This window comes from Schistocerca serialis, chromosome 1 (genome assembly GCF_023864345.2).
Source record: "Schistocerca serialis cubense isolate TAMUIC-IGC-003099 chromosome 1, iqSchSeri2.2, whole genome shotgun sequence".
NCBI lineage: Eukaryota > Metazoa > Arthropoda > Insecta > Orthoptera > Acrididae > Schistocerca > Schistocerca serialis.
This window is the reverse complement of record NC_064638.1, coordinates 755,892,527-755,911,407: the sequence shown is the minus strand read 5'-3', so window position 1 is coordinate 755,911,407 and position 18,881 is coordinate 755,892,527. Positions and strand designations below refer to the sequence as shown.

At 45.7% G+C, this 18,881-nt stretch overlaps 1 protein-coding gene across 1 annotated transcript in view; it reads left to right on the top strand.

Annotated features, from left to right (window-relative positions):
* LOC126430522 (uncharacterized) overlaps positions 1-18,642 on the top strand; it is a gene marked incomplete at its 3' end in the record, with an annotated part of 28,309 nt that extends 9,667 nt beyond the window's left edge. Inside the window, exons 3-7 of the mRNA XM_050090427.1 lie at positions 1,378-1,614; positions 7,374-7,529; positions 13,212-13,603; positions 15,494-15,498; positions 18,203-18,642. Of these exons, the coding sequence (XP_049946384.1) occupies positions 1,378-1,614; positions 7,374-7,529; positions 13,212-13,603; positions 15,494-15,498; positions 18,203-18,642 (1,230 nt within the window). The remainder of the gene's footprint in view (positions 1-1,377; positions 1,615-7,373; positions 7,530-13,211; positions 13,604-15,493; positions 15,499-18,202) is intronic.
* Between the last annotated feature and the right edge of the window lie 239 nt (positions 18,643-18,881).

Here is an 18,881-nt window from a genome sequence, read left to right as displayed (position 1 = left end):
AGGTACCGCAACGCTGTCCACGGCGTCTCCAGTCACGTCTTTAGCTTGGAATCTTATTGAATAAAGTAGAATTATCATCAGTGATAAGTCCCGCTTCGAACTGTGCCCTGATGAGTAACAAGGACGTGTCTGGAGACTGTCGCTCGCCATACGTCCTGAAAGCCGGGAGTGGTGGTCTGAGCTGCCATTTCTGTTCAAAGCAGGACCCATTTGGTTGTCGTCGGCAGAGCGCTTGCAGCGCAGTGGTACATAGACGATATTCTACGCCTCTTTTTGTTGCCCCGCATGACAAGCCATTGTGGCCTTACATTTGAACCAGATAATGCTCGCATACACACGGCGAGAGTTTCTGCAGGTTATATTCACATCTTGGCCAGCAAGGTCGCCAGATCCTTTCCCAATAGGAACGTTTGGAGCCCTCCACCAAGCTAGGATTTTAACGATTTTTTTCTTGTCTTAGAATATTGAATGTATATTTACCTGTGTCACTTGGAGACGACCAACTCGGCGACAGGGTGCGAAACATGGTCCTTCTGCGTCGATTCGAGTATTATTTGAGTTAGATTTACGTTTCCAGTGGTGCGTACATTAATGGACGGAGAGAGAGAGAGGGAGGAAGCTGAGACCTACATTAGTATACACGAAAGCTGTATGTGCTGGGCTTTCCACTATTTTCATATTATAGTCAAGGGTTTATATTGCCTTTTGCTTATAAGGGTAGAATGTAGTCCTAGATGCATATTCAAAGTGGAAGAAGAGCAAATCAACGTCAGGTCTGTCTCTACAAGTCTAATAGTTCAGGTTTCGACTCTCGACTGCTGGATCTTTTCTGGTATTTAACATGATACTCATATTTGGTAACGTTCTCTGGTGTAAGAAAAATAGTACTGCAGCTATATTCTAGGAAGATCAGTTTCATTAAATCTGTTTCTCCTTTACGTAGCGATACTCAACAATTTGTTAATGTTACACGCATAAAATGAATGGACTGTATTTATTGTGATGTCAACGGAACGCAAGTTGCTGGGCCTGTGACAGCTCGAAAAAATGACCGCATATATTGAGGAAAATTATATAACTTATGTTACTGGGGAAGGTGAGAAAATTATTTGCGTTAGCTCTGTTTCCTTAATTTGCAACGCAGAGATATCAATTGTGGCAGTTAGTTCTGCCAATAAAAGTGAAAATTAAAACTCAGGTCTTATTAATATGCGGTGTGAGAGGTAAACAGCGCTAAGGAACTGAGCAAATTAGCGGTCAGATTTAATTTTAAGCGGACAATATTTACAGCCGTGCGCATATACCGGGGTCCCGGAGATACCGGTTCCGCGAGCCGGCCGCGGAATAATGTCCCGCTAATGAGGCGGCCGGTTGCAGGTGTACCTGGGCTTCGACAAGCCGTTCTACGGCATCGTGTTCAGCAAGGGCCACTACAGCAACGTGAACTGCGTGCACCTGCCCGCCGGCCTGGGCCGCAAGGCGGCCACCTTCGACATCAGCATCCACTCGTGCGGCACCGCCGGCAACTCCGAGAACGGCCTCTACGGCTACGGCGCCGACTCCGGCTCCGGCACCTACTTCGAGAACATCATCGTCGTCCAGTACGACCCGCAGGTACGTGGAGGACAGCGCCACAAATCCTCGTCTGTCCATCTTATAAATCACTTGCTGACAACTTTTTCTTTTTTTTTTTAAAGTCGACAATCTTTCGTGTGGTTCGATGCTGACCTCCATTTCTCCTGGCCTTTGCTAACCTTTCCACCTCTGCCCAATTTTTACACCCAACCATCTCCGTAATCTGATGTGTACGGTGTCGAAGAAAAAGTACAACACCCTCAAGGACAAGGTCATATTATTGTCAACTGACGTGACAGGTAGTCAGTCGTTAAAGAAGTATGTGTTAAATTCACACCAAATGAAACACATGTGTCACAATAGACGGTGCCAAATAACAGCATCAACACACTGTGTATAACTCCCCCCCCCCCCCCCCCCCCCGCCTCTGGCGGCAACGCAGACTTTTTTTCCCGCATGTAAGCGGTAACAAGCATGTCGAATGACATTCTACGATACAGTGTCCTAAGCATCTTCCGCCTTTTGTTGCAGCTCGGCACTGCATGTTGCAGGCCCTCGAGAATGAGTAAGTTCCTGCTTCGTCACGCCCCTTTACGTGTTCAATTGGCGAGAGATCTGGTGATACAGCTGATCAGGACATTTGCTGTACACAATAAAAGCACATCGTGTGTGGACGTGCATTATTCTGCTGTAAAAGCGGGTCACCTCCCTCTCGAAGAAATGACAGTACAATGGGGCTAAAACCCTGTGCCGCTCGATGCTTTACCCTGCAAAAACACCCAAATGTGACCGCTGGTTGTAAGTGATGGATACTCACATTACGAGGCCTGAAATGAGATCTGTCGCTCAGAAATGTCTACGGTACGTTCCCTTTGCATCTTGTTTTGTATTTTTCTTAATTCATACCTGTTCAATTTGAGATTCTTAGACATTCCGAGAAATTCTGTCATTATAGGTTATATATTATATTCCACCGACATAGCTATGAAATCACGTAGCAGTAGGTGGAGGGGATGAAGAACAGCTACCGCCTAGATATTTCGGAGATTTCTGGAATTTTTCCTGTTTTGGAAGTCTTTGAGGAAGAGCCCACTCCTTCCAGCAGTCTAGAAACAGCTAAGCTCGCCACTCGCCTCTCCATCCTAGCGTCCCCCATCGGTAGATCCCTCACCGCCATTGACCTCATCAAAAGCCGAGGTCCCGGTGCTGACGTCACATTGATCAGCGAATGTGAAATACGCTGCCTGCTCACCAGGTCTATGCAGTACACGTGTACGTCCATTACTCGCATGCAGACAGACCCTACTCTCATCACTAAATACAGAGCGTAGTTCCTTTCTCCAGTCAACTTTTGATCGCCACCAGAGTATCCATGCTTGGCAGCGTTATAGTGTCAGTAGTAGCCTGGCCAGAGGCGCACGTGACCTTAATCTTGCTGCAAGAAGACGGTTCCCATTGGTCCCTGATGACACAGCAGCTTCAACATGTACTCAGAATTCGTCCTCGGTTGATATTCGGTCGACCACCGCTGCTCGCACAATGCGTCACTCTTGACCTGCGTATGTACTACGCGGACGTCCACAACCTGGTCTACACTTGTGGGAATGTCCCACAGACCACAGCTGAAAGCAGCGACGCACCGTCGGTACACTGTGCCCAACGTGTGCAGTTAGCCGTCGATACGTGCATTCAGTATCCCACCGGCCCACAATGCGTATGTGTGTGTACTCGTCGGTGGGGCACGGTTATATCCAAGAATTAATATTGCAAACTGTTTTTACCCCTAAACTCATCACAGATAGGCCTGCAGAATCAAAACAGAGGGTGGGCAGTCGGGCTTCCTGAGCGCCGATGACTGACAAATGAATCATTAACACTACAGCCCCTCAGTATGCTCGTATTGTACTCCGGTGAAGCTGAACACGGTCCTTGACGATGTTGCATGATTTTTTACGGCAAGTAAATTTTATTGTTTATATGTGTCTGTTGTTTTCCTCCTCTACTACTCTTTGCAACACCAGATTTTTTATTCCTCGATGTCATAGCAGATTTCCGACGACTTCGTCCTTTCTTCTGGTAGGCGTTCTCCATAGACCTCAATACGCACCTAACCTTACAGTACCTCTTCATTCTAAAAACTGATGCACAAACTTCTCCATTTTGTGCAATACCTGCCCAATTTTTCGGACATGTTATCCCGTCGACATGTTTTAGTAGTATATATTAGCTGTTTAAAAAAAAGTGTCGCACCTTCTTACAGGAGATAGTATTGGTCATAACTAGAAGAACATTTGCCGTGCTGATATGTGCGGAAACCAGTACCGTTCACATTTGGCTATTGCGTATAGGTAAACTCTGTACCACGCATTCTGCCACATCCTTCAGCCCTTCTCTTCCATGGAATCACGCACTCTTTCAAATACACCTCGCTCCATTCAGATTGCGTCACGTGCATTGGTCATAGACTCCTGTTATGTCTGCACATTTTCGATGGGTTTGGCGTTCGACGATGTTCCTATCGCCAGAAATCCAACGGATTCAGGTTCGCTGAACGCAGAGGCCACCCTACCCGACCCCTTCAACCATCTATCTCTCATGAAAAGTTGTGATGAGGTACTGTCGGACGATCCTTAGAAAGTGAGGTAGTTCAAAATGGTTCAAATGGCTCTGAGCACTATGGGACTCAACTGCTGTGGTCATCAGTCCCCTAGAACTTAGAACTACTTAAACCTAACTAACCTAAGGACATCACACACATCCATGCCCGAGGCTGGATTCGAACCCGCGACCGTAGCAGTCGCACGGTTCCGGACTGCGCGCCTAGAACCGCGAGACCACCGCGGCCGGCAAAGTGAGGTAGTGTGCCCTCGCGCATAAGCCACAATCGAATGTCACTTGGCGCTGGTAATTCACCATACAGGAATAAGTGATATAATACACCAGTTAATCTGATAAAGAGTATGGTCCTACCAGTCCGGCACCGACAATTCATTCCCTTACATCGATGCTGAGGCGATCCTGAAACCTCATCTCTGTGATTTCTCGGGATTTCCATTGGCTCACACTAGTGCACTGTGGTAATTTCCTGCGCCATCTCTATGTATCCTGCCGTCACAAGTAAAACGGCTCATCTCTTCAGAAGAGCGATTACGAGAACTTTTCTTCTAATTTTGATCAAAACTACCTCCAGTAGCAATATGTGACACTCTTTTTCAACATCTTGCACAACATCCTGATGAAAGCCACTTGCAGCAGTGACCGGAACGTTGGTCTACGCAACAACGTGATGACGCGTCAAATGCAGAAAAAATTTATTGAAGATGAAAACGGCTGCGGAAGTGTATGCTTGCACAATTATCAGCCCTCTTCACTTTTAATTTTCTTCGATAGCATCCCTTTCTAAGCTTCCTTTCTTCTTATGCGTATTCCCGATGGTCCACGCTTCACTTCCACGCAGTACTGTGGCGCTCTAGACGGACACTTCCAACTTCTCCCCGCGTTCCACATTAATATCTGATAGCAGCAAGAAAGCCCTCTTTGTCTGTGCTAATCTGTTTTGTTATACCTTCTTTGCTTCGACCATCGTATGTAAGCTTACTGCCTATTTTGAAGAGTTCTTTCACTTCCTCCATTACCTTGCAGTTATCAAATTTGACATTAAGTAAGTCGTTAGTCTCCTTTCGACTACTCTTCATCTCCTCCGTTTTGTTCTGTTTATCCTTAAATCACATTCTGTGACAAGCACATTGTCTGCTCCTTTCAACAGGTCTCTCTCGCATCCGGCCAGGAAGGTTATATCGTGAGCAAGCCTTAGCATTTATATCTCTTCCGCCGGAAGTTCTATTCCTGTTTAAAAATTTTATTTCTCTCCTTCATTATTCGACGTACAGGTATATTTCTATACGAGTATTATAAATACGTAATTTTTACCGTTGAAAGTTGATATCCACTCTATTTGAACAACTTTATAGCTGTACTATCTTCTATATTTTTATCAGAGTACTATTTCTTTCTAAATATTGTCACAGCGCAGTCACGTTGTTAGGCTTTATCTACCAGTTATTCCTTCTCTGTTGCTCAGTTTGCAGTTAATCGTCTTTAAAGTTTCATATTCGCTAGTTTCATAGGTACTGTTACTTTACTAATGTCTTATACGCTAAGTTTTTAGATATTTTGCTTTACCATTATCGAGATATGAGGTCTGTTTGCGTTTATATTTAAGACCCCAAATTACTTAGTTCTTTCATCGTTTACCGTAAAATTAACATTTTTGATGTCTTGCCTAATGTTCATTTTCTCCCTGAGATCGACGTGTCTTATTGTAGCTTAAGGAAATGTTTGTTCCATTTTAGCAGTATTGTCACAATACTAGTGAACTCAGCGAAACATAAGATTGTAAATTCCGTCAGTTTCTTTACTTTCGGCAGCACAGCCACTATGAAAGTGTTACAGATTAAAACCATTTTTCAGATGGGATTATAAACCTATTGTTAAAATTAAAATTTAATGTGACATCTCGTGTGGCCAGTTTCTGCCTTGCAGGTAATTTTCAACTGATACCTGCAGTACCAGACGCAGGTTTAATACGACAGGCTCCATTCCTGTCCTCACGCACGCTCTTACTTTCTAGTTTACTATGGCGAGTGTGACTTGGAAGTAGTCTTTAAAGGAGTAACTGGTCTGTTGGGGGCAAATAAATTTTAATTTTGGCAAAAGCTCGCAATCCAGTCGGGCGTACAGTTTTATCCTTTAGTTAGTTAGTTACGTGTTCCATTGATCAAGAGCACGGAGAAACCGTTATGATGTGGATCGTATCAAATGCACAAAAAAATGTGCACAGGAAGCAAGGGTCTTTTGTTTACATTATAGTGTTATACCTAAATATTTCTATTATCTATCCCATTCCCTTAAATGGCACAGAATGCATATATTATATCTCCAGATTTATTTAGTCATATTCAAGAATTCATCTATGTTATAGAAGGAGTTGTCAAGGAGGTATGATTTCAATTTGTTTTTGAAACTATTACTGCTGTCTGTCAGACATTTTATTTCATCTCGTAATTTATCAAAAAGTTTTATAGCAGCATATTTTACCCTTTCTGTGCCAAAGATAGGTTAAGTAAAGGATAGTGTAGGTCTTTCTTTTTTCTGGGATTGTGATCATGAATGTCGCTGTTGATTTTAAACTGGTCCATGTTGTTGAGAAAAAATTTCATTACTGAGTAAATGTACTGTGAAGCAGTTGTAAGAATTCCTAACCTTTTAAACAGATGCCTACAAGATGTGCGACTATGAACCCCACACATTCTTCTAACTACTTTCTTTTGAGCAGTGAATACCTTTTGCCTAAGTGTTGAGTTGCCCCAGAGTATTATTCTGTACGACATCAGAGAGTGGAAGTATTCAAAGTATGTTATCTTACTAATTTCTACAACCTCAAAATTGGCAATTATTCTGATTGCAAAAGTTGCTGAACCTAGTCGCTTTAGGAGATCCAAAATATAAATTTTACTATTAAGATTCTCATCTATATGTACACCCAAAAACTTAGTATGCTCTACCCTGGCTACTGGCTTCTTTCGATGTGTTATGTTTATTGAAGGAATTAAACTTTTTGCAGCAGAAATGTGGATGTACTGAGTTTTTTTAAAAGTTAGGAGCAAGCCCATTCGCGGAAAACCAGTTAATAACTTTTCTAAAGACCTTATTTGTATCATTTTCTATCGGACTTTCTTTTACTGGATTAATAATTAAGACCTGCCAGCGTGTGACCGACTGTCGGTGTGGGTGCGCAGGTGCAGGAGGTGTGGGACCAGGCGAGGAAGCTGCGCTGCACGTGGCACGACCAGTACGAGAAGTCCGTCACGTTCCGGCCCTTCCCCGTCGACATGCTCGACGTCGTCAGGGCTGACTTCGCGGGAGACAACGTCGGCTGCTGGATGCAGATACAGGTGAGTCACTCCGTCGGAGCCCAACGAAAACTTTCACCACTCCTTAACAAATAAAGACCTCCTCCGGTTTCAGTACACGTAGGAACAGTGAGATCTATTGTTGTGTTATATATGCGTTTATTACACTACTGGCCTTTAAAATTGCTACACCAAGGATAATTGCAGATAATAAACGGGTATTCATTGGACAAATAAATTATACTAGAACTGACATGTGATTACATTTTCACGCAATTTGGAAGCATATGTCCTGAGAAATCAGTACCCAGAACAACCACCTCTGGCCGTAATAGCGGCCTTGATACGCCTGGGCATTGAGTCAAACAGAGCTTGGATGGTGTGTACAGGTACTGCTGCCCATGCAGCTTCAACACGTCACCGAAACGTGTAACCAATGGGACCCCATACCATCACGCCGGGTGATAAGCCAGTATGGCGATGACGAATACACGCTTCCAATGTGCGTTCACCGCGATGTCGCCAAACACGGATGAGACCATCATGATGGTGTAAACACAACCTCGATTCATACGAAAAAATGACGTTTTGCCATTCGTGCACCCAGGTTCGTCGTTGAGTACACCATCGCCGGCGCTCCTGTCTGTGATGCAGCGTCAACGGTAACCGCAGCCATGGTCTCCTAGCTGATAGTCCATGCTGCTGCAAACGTTGTCGAACTGTTCGTGCAGATGGTTGTTGTCTTGCAGACGTCCCCATCTGTTGACTCAGGGATCGAGACGTGGCTGCACTATCCGTTACAGCCATGCGGATAAGATGCCTGTCATCTCGACTGCTAGTGATACGAGGCCGTTGGGATCCAGCACGGCATTCCGTATTACCCTCCCGAACCCACAGATTCCATATTCTGCTAACAGTCATTGGATCTCGACCAACGCGAGCAGCAATGTAGCGATACGATGAACCGCAATCGCGATAGGCTACAATCCGACCTTTATCAAAGTCGGAAACGTGATGGTAAACATTTCTCCTCCTTACTCGAGGCATCACAACAACGTTTCACCAGGCAACGCTGGTCAATTGCTGTTTAAGTATGTGAAATCGGTTGGAAATTTTCCTCATGTCAGCACGTTGTAGGTATCACCACCGGCGCCAACCTTGTGTGAATGCTCTGATAAGCTAATCATTTGCATATCACAGCATCTTCTTCCTGTCGGTTAAATTTCACGTCTGTAGCACGTCATCTTCGTGGTGTAGCAATTTTAATAGCAAGTAGTGTATTAGAGATGAGTGCTGCTGCTACGAAAACGTAAATATACCGCACAGGGTTTACTTCAAGGTGCGAAGTATGTTTTAAACCGTGTGCTAACGGAAGAGTAAACGCAAACTCAATCCACAGGTCCTGGCGGGCCTGTCGGTATCGTCCGACCATTGTGTCATTCTCTTCCAATGGCGTCAGTAGCGGTAGAAAGGGCGTGGGGTCAGCGTACCGCTCTCCCCGCCATTGTGGCCTGGAGGAGCTGCTGCTCGGTCTAGTAGTTCCTCCATTGGCACCACGAGGCTGAGTCGAACGGAAGAGTACGAAACCCAAATCAAAACAGTAACTAAACAGAGTCACCCGAGAATTCATTGGGACATATATAATTTCTATGACGCCATACTGAGAACTGTAGGAGAATTAAACATCCTGCCATTCTGCCATTATTTATAAAACTTTCATGTAGAAAAATACGTGTAAATGCCATTTCAGCCAAAACCCAAACACCCTGGAAAAACTACCCAATCTGACAATTTCGGAAACCACGAAGTATCGACAAAACAATAGAATTCGCCAAAATAAGTCATCATATGAGACTAAGCTATTTACAAATTATGTGAAAGAACCTGTTGCCCTCATAGGAAGGAAGGATGATTGGGTTTAACGTCCAGTCTACATCGAGGTCATTAGAGGTGGAGCACGAGCACGACTTTTGTCAAGGATGGGGAAGGAAATCGGCCGAACCCTTTCAAAGGAACCATCCCGGAATTTACCTGGAGCGATTTAGGAAAACCACGGAAATCCTAAATTTAAATGCCGGACTTTGGTTTGAACCGTCGTCCTCCCGAATGCGAGTCCAGTGTGCTAACTACTGCGCCACTTCTCTTGGTGCTCCTTTCCGACAAGAAAGTCCCTGTAGGTCTCTGAAACAAGAAAGCGTTCCAAGCAATTGAGAAAAGTTGCAAATCATTACAACTTCCAAGGAGGGGGATCGGGAAGACGCGCTTAGCTGAAGGTCAGTTATTCAAAATGACAGTCACAATCGCATCATTTATTTTGCCGCCAACCGGTTTCAACCCGCGATGGGGTGACGACTCCAGCGATCGACCAAATGGTGTAAATTGCCCTGAAGATGACACCATCGCGGGTTTAAACTGGTTGGCGGCAAAATGAATAATGCGATTGTGACTGTCATTTTGAATAATTGATTATAAGTAAACCAATCGCTGTTATCTCCACACAACTATGTTGTCTAAAAACTTAGCTAAAGGACTGAGTGCTTCATTGTCCATCTTTTGCATTTTGCAGATCGAGAATCCATTATGTAGGAATTAACATGGAATTTTCTAAACAGAGATCTTGTGAAACTCAGATTACTTAGTCTGTCTATGGGACACCGGCACCCATGTTCATGATGTGTTCATTGACTTTCGGTATAGTTACAGTCACAGTTGCGAGCTAACACCTCGTGGACAAAATTCTTGGATGACCTTCAAGATTGGATCGATGACTTCGAAGCAACTGCAGCTCATCATAGTGTCCTTAGCGGGTAGGAATCGCCATATGTGGAAGCACATTCAGGTTTCGGACGTATAACGGCCAAGGGAGTGTTGAAGAACTGCTCTTGTTTGCGATATACACTGAGGGGCCGAAGTAGGTTTAAAAGAAAATATGTAACCTTGTGTAGCAAATATTGTTTTCTACCAGTCCCAATATTCACAATACATGAAGAAGTACTTCAACATAATTTCTATTTTATGATGTTACTTCATTATTCTTGTTCATTCTTTTCATTATCATTATAAAACTCACATCATGTAATTTTAAACAAGTAAAAGTAACTTAACAGCACATAAATGAGACTTTAATGACGATATGCTCATACAAAGTGCACGAAAGCCAAGGCGAAATGGCTGCAGGATAAATGTGAAGGAATCTGAAAAAAAAGCTGTCGGAAGAGCAGATTCAGCATACACGAGTAGAGGTCGGGCCTGGTGGTCTACGGTTAAAGTGCATCCCTCTTAGCTGATAGGTCGCGGGATCGAATCCCGGCCGGATCAAAGAAACTCTGCCTGCTTTTCATCTGAACTTCACCTCTCAGTGACGTGAAGAGTCGTCAGAAACGACAGCGGATCGGTTTCCAAGTTGAACTGTAGGTCCTCTTCCCCCTTTTGGATAAATGAGGCAGGTTAACAACACACAAGTCGCCAACGTGGTGCCCAATTGAAAAACCTGCAACAAGCTACTGACCCATACGCTATTAATAATAATAATAATAATAATAATAATAATAATACAATTAGAATACAGATAAGTCAAAAATAGCTACTCTGTAATTAAAAGCAAGGGTGTTCAAATTAGACTGTAATAGAAATTCCGCTGTTTAAATGTAGAGGACAGAGCAAATTTGTGGAAAGTATGCACTGAGTGCTCTGCGAGGGGTAGGGACATTCTGCTGGCATGATAGAAAAAGAAATGGAAGTCATTTTTGAAGACATAAGGGGAATCCATTACTAACGTCCAAGTTTAACAATTTGGAAGACTTTTAATCAAATAGAGCAGAAGGGAACGATAATGGAATTTCTGCAGTCACTGGGGCAAGTGACAACCAAGCAACTATTCGACTTGATATGTAGACTATATAGGATGGATACGTACAATAAACCTTCCGAAAAATATCGTCCACGCAATCCAGAAGATAGCAAGAACGGACAAGCTATGAATGAACTCACACTCATCTTAACGTCTCACGCATCCGCTTTCGTGCCAGAGAATGGAAAAGAAAATCGAGAGTCTGTTAGATTAATACCTGTTTAGCTGACGGAACTATAAAAGCACTGGAGTGACAGTTCTTGCATGGAAGCAAGATTTCATTGGATTTGTCAATCTGGAGAAAGCGTTCGATACTGGTCATCGGTGCAAGATGTTGGAAATACGAGAAAAACAAGAGCAAGCTATAGGGAAAGACGGGTAATATATAAAGTGTACATGAAACAAGTGGGAACAATAAACGCAGAAAACAAATAACAAAGTGCACGGGTTGAAAAGAGGTAAGACAAGGATGCAAGTCTTTGCCCCAGCTGTTCCATCTGTACATCGAAGAAGCAGTGACGGAAATGATAGGAGGTTTCAAGTGTGGGTTTAAAATTTAGGGCGAAACTATGTCAATGATAACATTTGAGATCCTCAGTGAAAGTGAATAGGTATTATAGGACCTGTTGAATGGAATGAATAGTCTAACGAGAGCAGAATATGAATTGAGAGTAAAGGGAAGAAGGACGAAAGTAATATGGAGTATCAGGAATGAGGTTAGCTATAAATTTAACATCAAAATTATTGGCCACTAAGTAGACTAAGTAAAGGAATTCCACTACCTTAGAAACAAAAAACGCATGAAGGACGAAACAAGGAGACCATACAAAGTAAACTAGCACAGGCAAAGAGGGCATTTCTGGCCAAAGAAGTCTACTAGTATCAAACATAGAGCTTGTTTGAGGTAGACATCTATGAAAATGTACATTTGGAGCGCAGAGTTGTATTGTGGAAGTGAATCATGAGCGATGAGAAAAACAGAAAAGAAGGTATATAAGAAAAAGTACTACTACAACTGTGTCTTGAGAATGACTTTATTGTCACACACGACTAGTTTCGGAGGCACATTACCGCTATCCTCAGGCCGCGCCTCTGCCAAGACCGTATTAAACTTCCCTGGCGCATATATTGTGGAGTCCTTGTTACTTGTACACGTGGTCTAGCTTTCCTCAGGAGTCTCGACACCGTGTGGCATTGGAGACATCATGGTGTCCAGTAGAGACTCCTGAGGAAAGCTAGACCACGTATACTGGTAACAAGGACTCCACAGTAAATGCGCCAAGGAAATCTATTACTCTTTTGGCAGTGATGGGGCCTGAGGATAGCGGTAATGTGCTGCCGAAAGTAGTCGTGTAAGTCATAAAGTCGTTCTCAAGATGCATCTGTGGTGGTACTTTTTTCATATGTATCATCAGCCGACGTCCCTCGTACATGCAATAGGATGGACATCTACAAATAGAAAAGAAGGTAATCGATGTTTTTGGGATGTGGTGCCACAGAGATGTTGAGATTTAGTTGGGCCGATAAGGTAAGGATCGAGGAGATTCTCCACAGAATCGACGAAGAAAGGAGACCTGATAATATTGACAAGAAGATGTTGCAGGATGATAGGACGTGTGTTAAGACATCGAGGGCTAAGTTCCAGTGTACTAGACGGAACTGTAGAGGGGTTGCAATACATCTTATAAATATACAATTGAAATAACAAACAAAAATACTTGAGTGTTAAATTTGTCTCCTTAATATATTGTAAACTGTACGTGACAATCCAAAAATACTGTAATTTTGACGTCTTTATAAAAAAGTAACAAAGTACACAAACGAGATATGAAGCACAGCTCTCTGTAGGAAGTTCATGATACATCTGTCTCCAGGTGGGCAAAGGACCGTGGGCTTCCGAGGTGTCTGGGCTGGTGAAGATCGGCCAGACGATGACGATGGTACTGGCCATCAAGGACGACGACTCGAAGTTCGACATGCTGGTGAGGAACTGCATGGCGCACGACGGCAAGCGCGCGCCCATCCAGCTGGTGGACCAGAAGGGCTGCGTCACCAGGCCCAAACTCATGTCGCGCTTCACCAAGATCAAGAACTTCGGCGCCAGCGCCTCCGTCCTCTCGTACGCGCACTTCCAGGCCTTCAAGTTCCCCGACTCGATGGAGGTGCATTTTCAGTGCACCATCCAGATATGCCGCAACCAGTGCCCCGATCAGTGTTCCGAGGCGCCGCCGCTGGCGCTCTACGGGGCCGACACCATCTACGGTAAGTCAGCCTCTCCTACCCACACTTCCAGCTACTTTGTGGTGGGCAATTTTTATTTCGTTGCTTAGTTAATGAGTATGTCTTCCGAATGGTTCACGAACAAATTCTACCAAACTTCCCTCAGCATTCAATATCCAAACTTCTTCAGATGCCGACTGCTGTTCGTTCCAGAGATACCAGCCATGAACTTTCGTTATTATCATGAGGCGTATCTTCAGGGAATACATTTTGCTAATACAGTCGAATCGCGAATCGGAGATGGATCCCATTCTCCCTGAAGCAAGAGTTGCCATTTTTTTTTTTTTTTTTTTTTTTTTTTTTTTGGAGGAAACTCATATGGCACGTAACCGATGATCTACTTTGTTCAAAAACCGGTTCAGATCGATCGGTTTGAGGTCAAAACTCTGGCACATGCAAATAATATTCCTTGATCACAACACAATCGTTGCTGTGTGGACAACATTATCATGTTGATACCGAAAAATACGATTCAAAACCGGAGTGAAATACTGAGTAGCGTGCTACTGTGTGATAAAATTTTTTTTCATTCAACAGCTGCGCTCATTTTGTCATATGCCAGAGCTAATGATTGCAGTTCGGATCATTCCACTTCTACTGAATGTAATTGTCGGAACAGATCCAGCACATAAATGCCATTTACTAGGCGTCCACTAGGTCTGGGCAGATCTATCTGACACAGTACGTACCGTGACGAGGCTCTCCATGAAATATTTGACCAGTAGTCCACAGACCAATGTAAGCATTGCGTCCATCATTCTAACAACTCATTCACCCGTCAGTGCCTTTCAGTGCACGTTTTGAAAACTAAGTCATTTCTGTCTTTGAGGACTGCACTCGAGTCTTATAACTCGGCATCTTCTTCGCCACTGCAGTCACACATCGGCAGAAAAAACTGCCCAATAATCTGAACATATCTCGTGCACGCTGTTCGGCAGTTACAAATCGTATAAAATGCATTGCAGTTATATTTCAACACAGCTGCTGGCAGTTTCGAGCATTTGCTATTTTGCAGAGTAGTGTTTACGATTTTACAGGGAACACTTGAAAATGAGTAATGCTAGAAATCGGTAGCAATAAATAAAAAAGATCTATATAGAGCAGCTGTTGTGGAATATCATTACAACTTCCAGCAGATGCCTGTGACGACATAGTATAATGCGTCGAAAAGACAACTGAAGCCTCTCCAAATATTCTGTATCTCTCCTCTCGGTATATCCCAGCAGTCCTTCCCTCCAGCAGCGAGTAAGCATCTCTATCCCACTTATCAGTATCTCTGTTTCAGAGTTCCACATCCCTGTCTTATCCGCTTTCTTTATTGCTCTTTCTTCTGCATCCATAGCTAATGCTAATTGTTCCCTTATATTCTTGCTCTTCGGCAGATGAATTAATAAAGTTTTTTTATAGTCTACTGTCCAAAGCTAGCAGATAATTTGAATAAAGCACGTATGTACCATCAACTGTACAATTGTGTGTTTATTCTGTACTGGTTTCGATTACAATAATAATCTTCACGAGAGAAAAACACAGTACATCAATGGCTCAAACAAACATTTTCGTCATATACACTCCTGGAAACTGAAATAAGAACACCGTGAATTCATTGTCCCAGGAAGGGGAAACTTTATTGACACATTCCTGGGGTCAGATACATCACATGATCACACTGACAGAACCACAGGCACATAGACACAGGCAACAGAGCATGCACAATGTCGGCACTAGTACAGTGTATATCCACCTTTCGCAGCAATGCAGGCTGCTATTCTCCCATGGAGACGATCGTAGAGATGCTGGATGTAGTCCTGTGGAACGGCTTGCCATGCCATTTCCACCTGGCGCCTCAGTTGGACCAGCGTTCGTGCTGGACGTGCAGACCGCGTGAGACGACGCTTCATCCAGTCCCAAACATGCTCAATGGGGGACAGATCCGGAGATCTTGCTGGCCAGGGTAGTTGACTTACACCTTCTAGAGCACGTTGGGTGGCACGGGATACATGCGGACGTGCATTGTCCTGTTGGAACAGCAAGTTCCCTTGCCGGTCTAGGAATGGTAGAACGGTGGGTTCGATGACGGTTTGGATGTACCGTGCACTATTCAGTGTCCCCTCGACGATCACCAGTAGTATACGGCCAGTGTAGGAGATCGCTCCCCACACCATGATGCCGGGTGTTGGCCCTGTGTGCCTCGGTCGTATGCAGTCCTGATTGTGGCGCTCACCTGCACGGCGCCAAACACGCATACGACCATCATTGGCACCAAGGCAGAAGCGACTCTCATCGCTGAAGACGACACGTCTCCATTCGTCCCTCCATTCACGCCTGTCGCGACACCACTGGAGGCGGGCTGCACGATGTTGGGGCGTGAGCGGAAGACGGCCTAACGGTGTGCGGGACCGTAGCCCAGCTTCATGGAGACGGTTGCGAATGGTCCTCGCCGATACCCCAGGAGCAACAGTGTCCCTAATTTGCTGGGAAGTGGCGGTGCGGTCCCCTACGGCACTGCATAGGGTCCTACGGTCTTGGCGTGCATCCGTGCGTCGCTGCGGTCCGGTCCCAGGTCGACGGGCACGTGCACCTTCCGCCGACCACTGGCGACAACATCGATGTACTGTGGAGACCTCACGCCCCACGTGTTGAGCAAATTCGGCGGTACGTCCACCCGGCCTCCCGCATGCCCACTATACGCCCTCGCTCAAAGTCCGTCAACTGCACATACGGTTCACGTCCACGCTGTCGCGGCATGCTACCAGTGTTAAAGACTGCGATGGAGCTCCGTATGCCACGGCAAACTGGCTGACACTGACGGCGGCGGTGCACAAATGCTGCGCAGCTAGCGCCATTCGACGGCCAACACCGCGGTTCCTGGTGTGTCCGCTGTGCCGTGCGTGTGATCATTGCTTGTACAGCCCTCTCGCAGTGTCCGGAGCAAGTATGGTGGGTCTGACACACCGGTGTCAATGTGTTCTTTTTTCCATTTCCAGGAGTGTATGATCCAATCAAACGTAGAGCATACATAATTATTTTTTTTATTTTTCCTTATCAATTAAGTTTGATTATAACTAATTTAGAGGCACTCTTGTATCGTCTCGGTCGGTATCTCTGTCTCTGGCTCCAGGAGGCTTTAGGTACGAGGGTCACTCCAAAAGAAATGCACACTATTTTTGTAAAAATACAGTTTTCATTCTGCATGTGAGAAAGTTTTACAGTGTGTAGATACATCCTTCTCGCTTGTTTTCAAACTTAGTTCAACCTGTTCCCGTGAGTGGCGCCGTCACAGCATGTCTTAACGATGGATGTTACACTTGACGTTCGTCAGAAGCAACGTGCTGTCATAGAATTTCTGTGCTGCGAAAACGAGACAGTGGGAAACATCCACAAGAGGTTGAAAAAGGTGTATGGAGATGCTGCTGCCAATCGCAGTATAGTTAGTCCGTGGGTAAGCAGGTTACGCGATGAAAACGGGCACTGCAATATTGAGGATTGTCCTCGCAGCAGCAGGCCTCGTACTGCACACACCCCAGACAACGTGCAGAGAGTTAACGAATTGGTGACTGCTGATAGACGCTTCACAGTGAACGAATTGTCACGCTACATTGGGATAGGGGAAGGAAGTGTTTGCAAAATACTGAAAATGTTGGCGTTAAAAAAGGTTTGTGCCAGGTGGGTTCCCAGGATGTTGACAGTGGCTCACAAAGAAACAAGAAAAACGGTATGCAGCGAACTTTTGGATCAGTACGAGAATGGTGGAGATGAATTTCTTGGAAGAATTGTGACAGGTGATGAAACATGGCTCCATCATTTTTCACCAGAGACGAAGAGGCAATCAATGGAGTGGCATCATACAAATTCACCCATAAAAAAAAAATTTAAAAAAAAATCAGAACCCCACCTTCTGCTGGAAAAGTTATGGCTACGGTGTTTTTCGATTCCGAAGGACTCTTGCTTGTTGACATCATGCCAAGTGGAACCACCATAAATTCTGATGCATATGTGACGACACTGAAGGAACTTCAAGCTCGACTTAGTCGTGTTCGACCACATCGGCAAAAGCAGGATGTTTTGCTGTTGCACAATGCATGGCCACATGTCAGTCAAAAATCCATGGAAGCGATCACAAAACTCGAATGGACAACACTGAAACACCCGCCTTACAGTCCTGACCTGGCTCCATGTGACTATCATCTCCTTGGGAAACTGAAAGACTCTCTTCGTGGAACAAGGTTTGAAGATGATGACTCCCTTGTGCACGCTGACAAACAGTGGCTCCAGCAGGTTGGTCCAGAATTTTACCGTGCGGGTATACAGGCGCTGGTTCCAAGATGGCGTAAAGGTAGTTGAGAGGGATGGAAATTATGTGGAGAAAGGAAAGTATTGTTCCTAAAGGATGTATCTGCGCACTGTAAAACTTTCAAACATGTAGAATAAAAGATGGACATTTTAAAAAATGGTGTGCGTTTCCTTTGGAGTGACCCTCTTAGTTCCCTGACTGACGCATTAAGTCTCTCATCTGCTTGTAACTCAGTGTATGTTCCGAGCCCAGTGGCTTGCTCGAGCTGACCGCTCCCCGTCCCACTGTGTGCAGGCCCGCCGCCGCAGCCCCTGGAGGCGTACCTGAACGCCGCGGGCGCGGCGCGGCCCCGCGACGAGCGTCGCGTGCGCCGGCAGCGGCGGGAGGTGCCGCCCCACGAAGCGCGCCGCCAGCAAGACGCCTCCGGCTCGACGCCGCCCCCGGAGAAGTCGGTGGGCGTGAACCGCGTCATCCGCGTCGTGTCGACCGGCGACCTGACGTTTCCGCTGGACGAGGCGGCGGCGCGCCAGCAGGCCATCCCCGTGGCCGAGGGCTCGACGGCGGGGGCGGGGGCGGGCCCGGACAGCGAGCCGGCGCCGCACCACCTCATCTGCATGACGACGCCCGGCTTCGCGGCGACGCTGGTGGTGCTGCTGGCCGTGCTGCTGGCGTCGTGCCTGGCGTCGGCTCTGCTGTGCGTGCGCCTGCGCCCGCTGCTCGCCGCCGCCCACAAGCAGCGCCGCCTCCACCCGCCGCCCCCGCCGCCCCAGCCACAGCCGCAGCCCCTGCCCAAGGCGCGCAGCTGCTTCTACTCGTAGGCCCGCTCGCCGCGCCGGATTCGTCCGCGCGCTCTGCCCTTACCTCAGCCGCCGCGCACACCTGCTCCTCAACCACATTACAGCTACAGACACTTCTTCTCGGGCGTCGATCTTTCTTATCTCCTTCCTTTAAAATTCTTCCGTTAGTCTTCTTC